The 16,172-nt window shown below is 41.4% G+C and overlaps 1 protein-coding gene across 6 annotated transcripts in view; it reads right to left on the bottom strand.

The window, feature by feature from the left end:
* The window catches only part of Mark3 (microtubule affinity regulating kinase 3), a 97,075-nt gene that overhangs the window by 69,161 nt on the left and 11,742 nt on the right, over positions 1-16,172 (bottom strand). For all 6 annotated transcript variants that reach the window (XM_057782248.1, XM_057782247.1, XM_057782246.1 and 3 more), the window contains exon 2: positions 4,711-4,902. In XM_057782248.1, coding sequence (XP_057638231.1) covers positions 4,711-4,902 — 192 coding nt within the window. The remainder of the gene's footprint in view (positions 1-4,710; positions 4,903-16,172) is intronic.

Consider the following 16,172-nt stretch of genomic DNA (forward strand, 5'->3'; position numbering starts at 1 on the left):
CAAGCTCCAGAACTGCTAATTAAGTAAACAGATAAAAATTAGAGGCCAGGCAGTGTTGGTGCACTTGTGAGGGAGAGGCAGATGAATCTCTGAGTTCAAGGACTAGTTTCAAGAGCTAGTTTCAGGACAGCCAGTGCTACACAAAGAAAGCCTGTCTCAAAGGGCGCCAGAGTGAAGAAGGCTGCAGGGTAGAGTGCTCTATTGAGGGACAGGACACAAGGGAGAAAAGAGGGAAGACACTCCAGGTAAATGGGAAGGAATAGCAATAACAGAACACAGGTGTAAAGGCACATGTTAATTTTTTTTTAATTACTTATTTATTTATTATGTATACAATATTCTTTCTGCGTGTATGCCTGAAGGCCAGAAGAGGGCACCAGACCTCATTACAGATGGTTGTGAGCCACCATGTGGTTGCTGGGAATTGAACTCAGGACCTCTGGAAGAGCAGGCAATGCTCTCAACCGCTGAGCCATCTCTCCAGCCCCAAGGCACATGTTAAAAAGACAAAAAAAAAAAAAAAGATTTCAAAAATTTCCTCTCAGAGTGGACAGAAAATAAAGGAAATTACATGGAGAGAAAATGCCAACTGGCCAGCATTACTAAGAAAAGCTAAAAGGCCCTAGGCATAAAGAAGAAAGGAGCCACAAAAACTGGAAACTCATTCTGTGGAAACCAGTAAGGCCCTGGGCTCAAGCACTGCCTGCTCTTCCAAAGGTCCTGAGTTCAATTCCCGGCAACCACATGGTGGCTCACAACCATCTGTAATGAGGTCTGGTGCCCTCTTCTGGCCTGCAGGCACATACACTGACAGAATATTGTATACATAATAAATATTAAAAAAAAAAGATTAATGAGTTTAACAGGGGACAACGTGAGTAAGACATGGGAACAAAATAAGAGGTAATTGGGACAACCTGCTACTCCTCAACTCTGCCCCAAGCAGAAGAAAAGATTCCTGTCTAGACAAATGTAACATACCCAGAGAAGAGCTCTAAAGACAAGTGTTAGGGGCTTCCATAAGGCACCAAACACCTGCCAAAGGCAAGCTTGGTGACCACACATGTCCTATACATGTGAACACAATTTCAAATTCACCTCTTAGAGCTCCCCCTTAAACACAGATAGCCAGACATGACCAGATTACAAAGACAGTCCATACAAATGATAAGTATCACCTCCTTGTGACCACATATGTACACAGACAAATCACACATGTACAATTTTAAAATTATTTTTAATTACACGTGTTAAGTATGTATGTGCACATGAATGCAGGTGCCCATAGAGGCTCTAGCCTGGAGCTAAAGTTACAAGTAGTTGTGAGCAACCAGCCATGGTTGCTGGGAATCCAAAGTTGGATTCTCTGGAGGAATTGTCTGTGCTCTTAACCGCTGAGCTCTCTCTCTCCAGCCCCCCACATGTTGAAATTTAACTGCCATTGTAACAACATTAAACAGCAGAATGTTGTAGGAAGGTCCATTAACTTAGAAATGGTCACAGCTGTCATCCTAGGGTGGGGTGGGAGGACATTATAAAAGGAACCTAGTCCCTTAATCTCAAACTTCTCTGCCTCCAAAACTATCAAATTATATTTAAAAAAAAAGGTACACTATCTGATATTCTGTTACACCAGTAAAAATGAATTGAGACAATTAGACAAAAGTTTCTTAAAAGCTTAGGCAAGGATGTGAAAAATAGACATTCATTTTTGATATGATAAATGATTTTTCAAAATTACCTTAGCAGTGTCTATTATAACGTGAAATATTCATCCACTTTGCCCTAGGGCTTTTTCCCCTATGACATTACCCTACATTATTAACTAGAGCACACATAGTGGCAAAGACTATGAACCTATTTGTTGCAGTAACAAAAACATTTAGAAATACCCTCAGTGGTCACTATGGTTCACTGTATTCTGAAAGGCTCGGTTGCCTTACTAACCAAAGATACTACTATTTGGTTGGTAAGATGGCTCAGAATTAGAAGCGCTTGCCACACAGCTCGACTGGAATTTGAAATGTAGAACCACGGTGGCAGGAGAGAACGGACTCTAGTAAAGCTGTCCTCTGATCTCTACGCATGGGCGGTGTTGTGCATGCTCATGCTCACACATACTCTAATTACAACAACAATACTATAGAGAAAACAGCCATAATAGAGATCACTATTATGTCCAAAAGTTAATGTCTATATAAAAATTGTGGGGATTCTCTTGGAATAGAGAAACTAACAAAAACCCCTTTTGCTTTCTATATAATACATTTTATATTGTTTACATATATGATTACGGTCATACCTATAATAAAAGGGAAAAAAGAAAAATGATTTTGACTAAAGGTTTTTTTTTTTGTTGTTGTTTGTTTTGTTTTTGTTTTTTCTGAGACAGGGTTTCTCTGTAGCTTTGGAGCCTGTCCTGGAACTAGCTCATGTAGACCAGGCTGACCTCAAACTCACAGAGATCCACGTGCCTTTGCCTCCTGAGTGCTGGGACTAGAGGCATGTGCCACCACCACCAGGCCTTTTTTTTTTTTTTTAATGTGCACTGGTGTTTTGCCTGCATATTTGTGTGTGTAAGGATGTCAGATCTTGGAGTTACAGACAGTTGTGAACTCTCATGTGGGTGTGCTGGGAATTGAACCCAGGTCAGAGCTCCCAAGCACTGGGTCATCTTTCTAGCCTCTTGACTAAAGTTTTTTAAAACTGAGAAAAACCTTAAATTAAGCCACTTTGGTCACCACTGTTAAACCCTTCTGGAGAAAAACCACAAGTAAACACAGTAGACCAGACTACAGAAACATTGTTGGTCTGTCTGTCCTGTTACCTCTACCACCTCAGGAAACCAGAGCAAACATCTGGAACTGGTGCAAATTAACCTGTTATCTCAAGAAAGGTCCACTCAAGGACAGGAGGGACAGCTCCATCTATTCAGCTTGTTTTCGGATTCTTGTTTTCAGTCTCCACATATCCACAAGAAATATAGTCACTAAAACTTGAGACTGTGAAGGGCAAATTTTCTGTTACTGTCTAAAGATTCTAGTTAGGGTAGAAAGAAGAACATAACTTCTCAACCTTTTTAAAGTTCCAGCACAAACAAAACCTAGAAGAGCTAAGGGGTATATGGCAGTAAACAGACTACCTGCTGATAGAATGACTGGCACAGGGCTTGTCCTGCTTAGTTAGCCCCACCCTAGTGAGCTGTGGGCATCAATGCCATGGCATACCTGTCATGTAGTGCTGGCATACCCATCAGAAGAGTGTGACGCATATAGTACATCTGTTTTTTCAAGACAGAGTTTCTCTGGGTAGCTCTGACTGTCCTGGAACTCACTTTGTAGACGAGGCTAGTCTCAAAATTAGAGATCCCCATCTCAAAGAATCTTACCCTAGAAATCTAATCAGGGGACGGCCCCCAAACATAATACCTGCCATCAAACAGGGCTCATGCTGGGCGTGGTGGTGCACAACTTTAATCTCAGCACTTGGGGGCAGAGGTGGGTAGATTTCTGCAAATTGAGGCCAGCCTGGACTACATGGCAAGCCAGCCAAAGAAAAGGAAAAGGCTCATGCTAACTGCTTTTCCATCACTACATTCTCACAGCCAGTGGGGTGCTAGGAGTCTGCCATGAGCCCCGATGAGCACAGTCTCTTCCTGTGTGAATACACACACTCTGCTGGGTTTTGTTTTGTTGCTCTCTGGATGCATTTTAATGTTATGGATCAAATGAATAACTGTCTCTAGGAGAAGTATCAACAGTTGCTATATTCCTGAACTGGTTGTATTTAGAAGGCTTACTATTTTTGTTTTGTTTCTTTTTTTCTTATGTATTTGTTTTTGGTTTTTTGGAGGCAGGGTTTCTCTGTGTAATCAATTGTCCTTGATGGCCTGGAACTCACCTTGTAGACCTGGCTGGTCTCATACTGGTGAGATCTATCTGCCTCTGCCTCCCAAGTGCTGGGACCACCTTGCCCAGACAGAACATCTTTTAAAAGCACCTTTCAGTCATACAGTCATACAATTTTAGTCATCTGACCATATTTATTATGCCTGTAACAAGTACCAACCACGTCCCTACATATAGCATTCCCCATTACAAAGCGGAGGAGGAAAGACAAGTCAATCAATGTAAGATAGACCCTGCAAAATAAACCCCCAGAACGGTACCAGGGGAGTCTAAAGCCTGGGGGAAGGGTGTGTCAAAAAATACTTCCCAAAAGCAATGCCTACACAGAGGATGAAGAGAACTTCAGACTCTCAGACAACAGGTGCCAAGACCTAAATACAACAACTCTGTCAAAGCAGAAAAAATGTTATGCACCGCATAAGAAGATGCAAAGAGGAAGTTAATTCTGTGGTTTCAGTACATGTACTCTGATAAGAAATGCAAGAGAGCCAAGATCACAAAAGCTGGGAAAGCATGTGCCTTCCGGCACAACCTGGCAAACTTGAGCTAGCAAAACTCCTCAGAAAAGGAAGGAAACGCATGGGATAAACCTATAAATACAGATTATCTGATACAGACGTGTATACATGCAGTTCAAGACAATTTTATTGATTTTTCCACTGAAAAAGAACAGAACAACTAGCTATTTTTCAAGTTAGTTACAGCAAAAGGAAGACAGAACTTCCCAGTTGTTACTATGCGTCCTGGTCTTTAGAAAGTTAGCAGAACAGACACCACAACAGAAGCAAGCACAAGCATTTACCTCTCTGCCTGTGAGGATGTGTCTCGCCAATTTCACTTTTGCAAAGTTCCCCTTGCCGATTGTTTTCAACAGTCTGTAGTTTCCGATGTGAGGCTGTTCATCTGCACAGGAAGCTATTGAGTTTCTACACCGAGCTCCAGAGCGCCCGGTGCGGGAGGTGACTTCTTGCCTCCCGTCTCCATGTGAAGTGTGCTGAAACGTAATGTACACAAAGACAAGGAAATGAGAGGACATGCAGTGCTGCCAAGTTTTAAGAGCATCTAATGGAAGAAACAAAACATTACGGCTTTTACTTGAGTCTAAAGGATTGAACCACATGGTAGAAATTAATGAGGAAAACAAGAAACTATTATAAGAAACAGATCAAGTGTTATAACTCAACCAGGAGCTCAGAGAGCTGAGTCAATTCCAATTTATGATTTTTCAAATTTATCATAGTACAGAAGCATTCAAGTACAATTAGTAGAAACTATACTTTAAATTTTGCATTGCAACTGTTTTCTGAGCCACTGATACACAGTATGACAATCTAAAAGCACAATAGGCCATGATGAAGAACAACCATGACTATATGCAGTGCACAGTTCAGTCAGCCCTTTCTGATACAAGTATTTAATTAGATTATCCAAGATATAATATACAACACTATCTTATAAAATAGGTTCATTTTAGGTAATTTTTTGCAAAAGTGTAGATTAAGTAAGTCTTCAGAGTACCACAGGTAGGCCAGCTAGACTAAGCTTTGAAGTTCGGTAGTTTAAGGGTAATAATTAGAAAGGCATCTGCAGTCATATTTACTACAATGTAACCCACTGTCAGCTGATGAGCAGCTGTATTTTAAAAGGCGACTATCACACAAAGAAAACTTAACTCTTAGCAACTGCATCTGTATGTCTAATCCTCACCACAGCCTGTGAAGGGGCAGAGTGTAAATGTCACCATACACTGATAGCAACGAGGCCAATAGTTAGTTAGTGAGAAATTATATTACCATTTCCTGCTACATTCAATCAACTTTTTTCACCTTATGCATTAGTTCATTTTATGCTCTTTTGTTTTGGTTTGGTTTTGGTCTTTAAAGAGCTATGCCTAGGGCCGGAGAGGTGGCACAGCGATTCAGAGAACTTGTTGTTCTTGCAGAAGACTCAGGTCGATTCTCAGCACGCACATGTTAGCTCAAAACTATCCATAACTCCAGTTCCAGAGGGTCTGCCTCTTCTGACCTCCAGGCACCAGCCACACACGTGGTGCACAAACACAGATGCAGGTGAACCCCTCCAGCATACAAAATAAATAAAACTAAAACAATTTTTTTTTCAAGACAGGGTTTCTCTGTAGCTTTGGAGCCTGTCCGGGAACTAGTTCTTGTAGACCAGGCTGGCCTTGAACTCAGAGATCCACCCGCCTCTGCTGGGATTAAAGGCGAGCGCCACAACCACCTGGCTACCCACCTGGCTAAAACAATTTTTTTTTAAAAAGAGCTACACGGGGGGGGGGGGATAGATAGATAGCTCAGAGGTTAAGAGAGCTGCTCTTCCAGAGGTGAGTTCAATTCCCAGCAACCACATGGTGGCACGCAACTATCTATAAACCACCAGATTTACAAGCTAAGACTTCTCTTAAAAGTTTTGTTCTGATTTTTATGTGTATGACTGTTTTGCCCACATGTATATCTGTGTACCACATGCATGCAGTGGAGGAGGTCCGAGGCGTTCTAGAGGCCAGACAAAGGCATTGGATCCTCTGGAACTAGAGTTACAGTGGATTGAGAGTTACCAGGTAACAGCAAGTGCTCTTAACCACTCCAGCCCCTGCATACGATATTTCCAATCATCCTGAATAGGACCTAGTGGCTGCCTTATAACAAAATACACATACCATACATCTTATCTAATCTTTAAAACAATAAGCCACACACTTATACATGACATTAAGTGGCTATCTCCCAAATTTTATTTTATTTTTTTTTGGTTTTTTTCGAGACAGGGTTTCTCTGTGGTTTTGGAGCCTGTCCTGGAACTAGCTCTTGTAGACCAGGCTGGTCTCGAACTCACAGAGATCCGCCTGCCTCTGCCTCCCAAGTGCTGGGATTAAAGGCGTGCGCCACCACCGCCCGGCTCAAATTTTATTTTTCACAAAGTCACATTTTACTTTTAAAAACATCTAGGGAAGCCGGGCAGTGGTGGCGCACGCCTTTAATCCCAGCACTTGGGAGGCAGAGGCAGGCGGATCTCTGTGAGTTCGAGACCAGCCTGGTCTACAAGAGCTAGTTCCAGGACAGGCTCCAAAACCACAGAGAAACCCTGTCTCGAAAAACCAAAAAAAAAAAAAAACAACATCTAGGGAGCCTGGTGTGGTGGCACACACCTTTAATCTCAGCATTTGGGAGGTAGACACGGGCAGAGCTGTGCCAACCTGGTCTACAGAGTGAGTTCTAGATCAGACAAGGCTGCGCAGAGAAACCTTGTCTCAAAAAAACAAAACAAACAAGCAAACAAACAACAAAAAGGTAAGCAGCTAGGATATTATTTCATTCACTACAGAAAAAGGACTCCATAAAACTGTACAGTTTATGATGTAAAAGAAAAACTACTGAATTCCCAGCAACCACATGGCAGGCAGCTCACAACTGTCTGTGACTCCAGTCCCTTGCATAGACATACATGCAGGCAAAACACCAGTGCTCATAAAAATCAAATCTGCCTGGCAGTGAAAGCACACGCCTTTAATCCAGCACTTGGGAGGCAGGGGCAGGCAGGTCTCTGTCGGGGAATATTATTTTAAGGTGTGTTACTTTTTTTTTTTTAAGATTTATTTATTATGGGCTGGAGAGATGGCTCAGAGGTTAAGAGCACTGGATGTTCTCCCAGAGGTCCTGAGTTCAATTCCCAGCAACCACATAGTGGCTCACAGCCATCTGTAATGAGATCTGGTGCCCTCTTCTGGCCTGCAGGCATAAATGCAGACAGAATACTGTAAACTAACTAAATAAATCTTAAAAAAAAAAAAAAAAAAAAGATTTATTATGTATACAGTGTTCTGTCTGCATGTATGCTTGTAGGCCAGAAGAGGACACTAGACCTCATTACAGATGGTTGTGAGCCACTATGTGGTTGCTGGGAATTGAACTCATGACTTCTGGAAGAGCAGGCAGTGCTGTTAACCACTGAGCCATCTCTCCAGCCTGGTATGTTACTTTGTTTATGCTGTGGAACATTTGTTTAAGATGTAAAGATATGTTGTTTTTGTTTATGCTGCATTTGTTTAACTCTATGAAACTGTGATTCTTTGCTGGTCTAAAACACCTGATGGTCTAATAAAGCTCTGAACAGCCAACAATGAAGCAGGAGCAAGGATAGGCAGAGCTGGCAGGCAGAGTATAAATACAAGAAGAAATCTGGAGAGAAGCAAAAGAACAAAGAGAAGAGGACACTAGGGGCCACCCACCAAGCCAGTCATGGAGTAAGAGTAAAAAAAGATAAACAGAAGAAAAAGAAAAAGCCCAGAGGTAAAAGGTAGTCGGTATAATTTAAGAAAAGCTGGCAAGAAACCAGCCCAGCTAAAACCAGGCATTCATAATTAAGAATAAGCCTCCAGGGGCTGGAGAGATGGCTCAGAGGTTAAGAGCACTGGCTGCTCTTCCAAAGGCTCTGAGTTCAATTCCCAGCAACCACATGGTAGCTCAGAACCATCTGTAACAAGATATGGCACCCTCTTCTGGCCTGTAGGCATACCTGTATACATAATAAATAAATGAAGCCAAAAAAAAAAAGAATAAGGCTCCATGTATGATTTATTTGAGAGTGGGGTGGTGGATCCTCAAAAAGCCAAATGAGTAAAACATCAAACAATAGATCCCTGTAAATCTGAGGCCAGTCTGGTCTACAGAGCAAGTTTCAAGACAGCCCAGGGCTTTACACAGGAAAACACACAAAAATAATTAATTAATTAATTAGGAAAAGCCCCCAAAATAAGTAAATGTAGGAAGGAAAGAAGAGGGAGGGAGGAAGTAAGGAAGGCAGGCAGGCAGGCAATCAGCAAACTAGAATTAAAATGGACCTTCCTTGGGAAAAAAAAAAAATCAGGCTCATAGATTATACCTGGCTGACTGCCATGCTGCCCATTGTTCTCTCTGCAGTGTGCTAAATAAACTTCTTTTCATTTCTCTCTCTGGATCAACTCACTCTGTAACTGAAGAATGACTTTGAATCCCTGATCCTCCTGCCTCCATCTCTCAACAGCTATTCTAGCAAAAATTACAGTTAATAGGGAAATTTTAGAATCTAATCATTATTTTTTTTCTCTTTCATTTCCTACCATCTCTCTGTATTCACTACTGGGCCTAGGTTGGCCACAAACTCCCAGGATCTTTGTCTCAAACTCCTGAGTGTAGGGAATATAGGCAGATACTACTACATATATAATCAGAATCATATTGGTTTTTCTTCTTCTTTTTAATCCTTTTTTGGATTAAGTTATTTTATATTTTCACTGCATTTATGTATGTGCACCATGTGTGTGCCTGATGTCCATGGAAATCAGAAAAGGGGATCAGATCCCCTGGAAGTCGAGTTAATGAATGAATGGTTGTGAACTACCATGTCAGTGATGGGAACCAAATGAGGGGCTTAACCTTTGAACCACCTTCCCCAGTCCCTGAATAATTTTAAGAAATAAGAGAATCCCATCCATTACTCCTGATTTATGTATCTTTAATTTAAAATCAAAATTACAGAATCAAAAGGTTTTAGATTTTAGAGAACTGTTGACTTAGCATTAAAAACACTCAACAGGTGCCGGGCGGTGGTGGCGCACGCCTTTAATCCCAGCACTTGGGAGGCAGAGGCAGTCGAATCTCTGTGAGTTCGAGACCAGCCTGGTCTACAAGAGCTAGTTCCAGGACAGGAACCAAAAAGCTACGGAGAAACCCTGTCTCGAAAAACCAAAAAAAAAAAAAAACAAAAAAAAAAAACACTCAACAGGTAAAGTTGTTTTATTCAATCTAATTTATCTCCAAATATTTAAGTATGTAATATATAATATTATGATTTTTTTAAAATATTGAGTTATACTATTTATCCTTCTCCCCTAAAGAGTCAGGCTGTTAAATAACACATACACTGAATTCTCCTCTCTCAGTCTAGTAAAACAAAACAAAATGAAACCAAAAGGAAGGAAAAAAATTAAAAAATAAAAAACAAACCCAAAAGCTTGAGGCAAAATAGGCACTTGGAAGGCTGAGTAAAGAATTCAGATTACATGTGCCCAGGAGTTCAAGATCAGCCTGAAAACATGATACAACATTTCACAAAAAAACAGAAAGGCTAAATAGAAGGTCTTATGTGATTGGGGACACAATGTACAAATGAGAACAGGGATTAACTGAAAACAGAAAAGGAAGAAGAAAGTCCTTTCTTCTTGTTCTCTTCAATGGCCTGGTCCCTTAGAACATGGGCAGCTAAGCTTACACCTATCCTGGCATCTGTCTAGCCCAGACATAAAAACAAAACATGGAGAATAAATAACACCCCAGAGGACTCCTACAGTTTGCCAAACACAAACAAGTATTTTGCACAGGCCTCCAAATCATCATTACTATTTCAATATGGACAGAAATATAAGCAAAATTCAAAGTAGCACTGGATCCCTGGAAAATGCACCATCAGACAATATATAGCACAACACACAGAATCTAAGGGACAGCGAATCAGTGTAGAATTTTATATACAGTCAAATATCAATCAATTTTGAGGATGTAAAGTACATATAGGAAAAAGCATTATGGCATGTTACAACAACTCAGCTGTGAAAAGTCCAAATGCACACAATATTGTGCAGAGTAGATCTAGCAATGACAACTGGCACGACTAGACAAATGAGTGGAAAAAGAAGTGGTAAGCTAAAAGTCAATGCCCTCATCTTTCTTAGTAGAAAAATCAACAGAAAATGCCAAAAACTGGGTAGGGTATAGGGTCAACCAACACTAAGTTATGTATGCACTAATACTTTATTTTAGGTTTTAAAAATAAAGTAACAGCCTAAAATGGTAGTGGTGATCAAATGCCAGTTGTAGATATTTTGTTTGTGTTTTAACAAATAAAGCTTGCTGAGATCAGAGTGCAGATCTCAGCCACTAGAGGCCAGGCAGTGGTGGCACACACCTTTAATCGCAGGACTCAGGAATCAGAGACAGAATCTCTGCAGGCGGTGTTGATTTACACCTTTAATCCCGGTACATGGGAGTCCCACGCCTTTAATCCCAGACCTAAAGAGGTGGAGACAGGAAGGGATGTGGCTGGGCCGAGAGAGGAGACAAGAGCTCAGTGCAGTCTGGAGATTTCTCCATCTCTTCTTCTGTGTTCACAAAGTGTTCTGCCACTTTGATCTCCCTAGGCTGCTCATTATCAAAACAACTCAAATACTAAATAGTAGCTTTTGTTTGTCATAACCATAATCATGCCAGTCTGTCTCTGTATAAATAAAACAGATTTTTTTTATTTATCTTGAGGCAGGCTTTCACTATATAATCTAGACTGGTCTCAAGTTTACAACCCTACCTCAGCACCCCTCTTTTTAGAACAAAAGCTGTTTTAAAAATTAAGCAAAAAAAAAAAAAAAAAATTGGCAGTTGGTGGTGGCACACACCTCTAATCCCCACACTTGGGAGCCAGAGATGGGCAGATCTTTACGAGTTTAAGATCAGCCTGGTCTACAGAATGAGTTTCAAGACAGCCAGGGCTACAAAGAGAAACTCCCTGGGGGAAGGGAGAGGGGAGGAGCTAGTGGTCCCCAGAATTGAGAAGGCAGAGGAACTGCCACAAATTCAAGGTCAACCTGGTCTAGGATCAGGTCGCAGGCCAGCCAGGATAACACAGCAAACCTTATCATTAAATTAAAAAATAAAGAGGCAGGAAGTGGAGCAGAGAAAAATGTAGAGCTCAAAAAAAAAAAAAAAAAAAAAAAGGAAAAATTGCTAGACTAGGGAATTTTGTCATCTATGCAGTTCTTCTTACGTCTCTGCACATGTGGCCATTGTCTGGAAAAAGAATGGAAAGCTGATGCTTGATAAATTAGGAAAATAACCATGTCCAGAAGAGATCATAATAGGCCATAAGGTTAATACAGTCAATTTCCTATAAGTATTAGCCATAAACACAAATTTGTAAAAATAATAATGATGATGATAATCTGATTTTAAAATCTAACCAACTGAAAGATAGGTAAAGTCAGAGATAAAGAGAAAAAGACAGAAATGTAGCTAAATGGTAGAGTGTTTGCCTAGCATGCAGAAGGCCCTGGATTCTATCACAGCATTTTTAAAAAAAGGGGTGGGGGTGTGAGGAAGGAAGAACATAAAGAGGGTAGAAGGGTGGGACCAAAAGATGTTAATCAAAGCCAGGCAGTGGTGTTGCATGCCCGTAATCAATCCCACCACTCGGGAGGCAGAAGCAGGTGGATCTCTGAGTTCGAGGACAGCCTGGTCTACAGAGCGAGTTCCAGGAGAGGCCCCAAAGCTACAGAGAAACCCTGTCTCAAAAAAACAAAATAGAAGAAAAAAAAAAAAAAAGAAAAAGAGGAAAAAAAATGTTAATCATATAAGTCCCTTAGTTTTCTCACAATTCTTCCAAAATGTTTAACATTTCCTCTATGGAAAATAAACTAGACACAGGTGGCCATAGGGATGAAAGCCTTTAATCCCAGCACTCAAAGCAGAGATAAACAGATCTCTGTGAATTTAAGGCCAACCTGGTCTACACATTAAATTCCAGAGCTACAGAGTAAGACCCCGCCTTAATAAATAAAAAGCAACTAGACAAGCATAAATCTTAAGTTTTGTTTTGTTTGTTTTTTTTCACTGGGTTGTTTATTTATTTATTTATTGAGACAGGTTTCTCTGTGTAGCCCTGGCTATCCTCAAACTAGCTCTGAAGCTCTGAAGACCAGGTTGGCATCAAACTCAGAGAGCCACCTGCCTCTGCCTCCCAAATAAATGCTGGGAATAAAGGCATGTGCTACCACTGCACAGAAAATCTTGAGATTCTAAAGGTCTATTCAAGACCACTATTATAAACTTACTAAGTAAGTAATTCTTGGCAATTAAGTTATATTTAAATTAAACTGACTTTGTATAAACTGTTTAGGAAAATGATTTTCAATAAAGGGACCCACAAAAGCACTGTAATTCAACTAGGGAGAAGGGAATTTTACTTCCACAGGGGACATCTAGCAATGCTGGAGACATTTTTAGAGGTTATAATTGAAGGGATGCTACTAATGCCAGACTGGTAGAGGTCAGTGATACTAAAATATCCTACAATGCACAGGACTGGGCCAGATGGCTCAGCCAGTAAAGGTGGCTGCTGCCATGCATGATAAACCTGAGATGGATCCCCAGGATTCACATAGCAGAAGGACAGAAAACTTTAGTAGGTTATTCTTTGACCTCAACTTGGATACCACAGAACATGCACCAAGCTACCCAAGAAGTAAATAAGTGTAATAAAAAAAATATTAAGGGCAAATAATTGCAGTCCAAAGTTTGGTATAGTAGCACATGCCTACTATATGTCCTAGTACTGGAAAGGCAGAGGAGGGAAGACTCCAAGAGGCCAACCTGGGCTCCATAGTGAATCAAAAACAAATCAAGCTAAACAAACAAAAGCCTACAAGCACAAGGACAACAGAAACTGTTTCAAAATACCAATCATTCCAAGATTAAAATCATCTGTTGTAGGGAAATGAAACTTGTTCACTTTCCCTAAAACTTGGTCCTCCTTTTTTTTCAATTGTAAACCATTATCTCTGTCTTGTACAAAGAAATTAGGAGTCATCCACGGCTCCTTCCTCTCCATTTTCTCTCACTTTCAAGATCTGGGCTCTCTCTTCAATCTCTCAAATCCCACGTCTCCATCATTTCTATCATCACTGCACTCACTCATCTTTGGTTAGCTCCCTCCCACACACACCTAGTTTTTCAAGACAGGGTTTCTCTGTATAAACATTCATGGCTGTCCTGGAACTCACTTTGTAGAACAGGTTGGCCTCTAACTCAGAGTTCTGCCTGCCTCTGCCTCCCTAGTGCTAGGGTTAAAGGAGGACACCAGCAAGCTCTGAATCTAGCTCTTAATCTACATGTTTTACCCCTCCTACTCGAATTTTGCATGCCACTGATGGAGGAAGGTCATTGGTTAATTAAAAAAGAAACTGCTTGGCCCTCATAGGTTAGAACATAGGTGGGTGGAGTAAACAGAACAGAATGCTGGGAGGAAGAGGAAGTGAGCTCAGATGCAGGGCAGCTCCTCTCAGAGAGAGATGCAATGCAGCTCATCGCCAGAGCAGACGCGATGAAGCTCCGACCCAGGATGGACGTAGGCTAGAATCTTCCCGATAAGCGCACCTTGGGGTGCTACACACATTATTACAAATGGGCTAGTCCAGATGCGAGAGTTAGCCGAGAAGAGGCTAGATATAATGGGCCAAGCAGTGTTTAAAGAATACAATTTGTGTGTTGTTATTTCGGGGCATAAGCTAGACAGGAGACCAGGAGCTGGGGCGGCAGGAACACAGCCCGATGCTATACTCTATTCTTTCCCAAGCTTTCTCAGGCTTTCTGTGAATATAGTTGCCCCACGTTGGGCGCCATTCTGTAGTGGGAGCTGCGGGCTGTGTTCCTGCCGCCCCAGCTCCTGGTCGCCTGGCTAGCTTATGCCCCAAAATAACAACACACAAACTGTACTCTTTTAAACACTGCTTGGCCCATTATATCTAGCCTCTTCTTGGCTAATTCTCACGTATTAATTTAGCCCATTTCTAATAATCTGTGTAACACCCCAAGGTGCGCTTACCGGGAAGATTCTAGCATACGTCCATCCTGGGTTGGAGCTTCATCGTGTCTGCCCTGGAGAAGAGCGGCATCGCATCTGGTTCTGAGAGGAGCTGCCCTGCATCTGAGCTCACTTCCTCTTCCTCCCAGCATTCTGTTCTGTTTACTCCACCCACCTAAAGGCTGGCCAATCAAATGGGCCAAGGCAGTTTCTTTATTAGCCAATGACCTTCCTCCATCATGCCACTAATACTAAAAAAACCCCACAGCTTTAGATGGTGATATATCATGACTGATAGCAATTTTTACACACATACCCCCACCTTTAGTTTTTTGAGATAAGGTCTCTCTTCACTATGTAACCTTAGAAACCTTAGTCTGGAATCCCTATATAGAGCAGGGAGTCACCAAACTGAAAGATCCATCTGCCTCTGCCTCCCCAGTGCTGGGATTAAAGGTGTGCACTACCACACCCAGCAACATCAAGGTCTTCTCTTTATTCTTTTCACTAGGCTGCCTTTTCTGCCCTTGTCCTTCTCTCCCCAAGGTTTCACTTGTGAACTCTAGTTGATGAACTCCAAGAAAGCAGGGTCACCTAGAGAATCTATATTAACAGTACATAGGACTTCAAACACAGCAGGTGTCAAACTGCTAAATAAATAAGTGGTCAAGCAGACTAGATTGGATACTGTCAATACAGGAGAACAGTTACATGTACTAAAGAGAAAAGGTGCTTTACCTAGCACATGTGAGGCTCTGGGTTCAATTCTCATCAGGGCAAATAAATTATTAAGAAATAATGGTGACAATAATAACCTGACTATTAAATCAATAGTTTTCGATTACTCACTTTTTTACTGAAATACTTTATCCAGAAAAACTACAAAAGTTATCTTCAGGTGGAACTAACATTTAAAGAAGCCCTACTGTCTGAAATGGACTGTGAAAAACACTTCACAGGCAATTTCTTTAATCACAAGATTACACAGATCTTAAAATTGAAGACCTGCATGAGTATCTAACACCAAACTTTTCCTGCACAGTGGCTCCCATTTTGCTCCACACATTATCCACTCAGCCCTTTCCTCAATCACAGCTTCAGATGTCCATATTCCTCCTCCTGCAAGCACAGATTTCCTTCAGTAATGACACTCTTTAAGAAATCAGTCTGTCCTGCAGTGGTGACACACGCCTCTAAACCCAACACTCAAGAGGCAGAGGCAGGCAAATCTCTGAGTTCAATGTCAGTTTGGTCCAGGACAGCCAGGGGTACAGAAAGAAACTGTCTCAAACAAACAACAAAAACCAAAACCCCAAAATCAAGAAAGAAATCAGTCTGAGCCGACAGCAGCACATATCTTTGATCCCAGAACTTAAGAAGCAGAGGCAGGTGGAGCTCTATGAGTTCAAAGACAGCCTAGTCAATGAAATGAGTCCCAGAACAGCCAGGATCGCACAGTAAAACCCTGCATCCACAAACAAACAAAGAAAAACACAGCAGGGTTTTGGTGGCACATGCCTTTAATGCCAACACTCTAGAAGCAGAGGTAAGCAGATCTCTAAATTTGAGGCCAGCCTGGTCTACAGAGGAAGTCCAGGGCATGCTCCAAAACTACACAGAGAAACCGTGTCTCAAAAA

The sequence above is a fragment of the Chionomys nivalis genome, chromosome 10 (genome assembly GCF_950005125.1).
Source record: "Chionomys nivalis chromosome 10, mChiNiv1.1, whole genome shotgun sequence".
In the NCBI taxonomy this organism is placed as follows: domain Eukaryota; kingdom Metazoa; phylum Chordata; class Mammalia; order Rodentia; family Cricetidae; genus Chionomys; species Chionomys nivalis.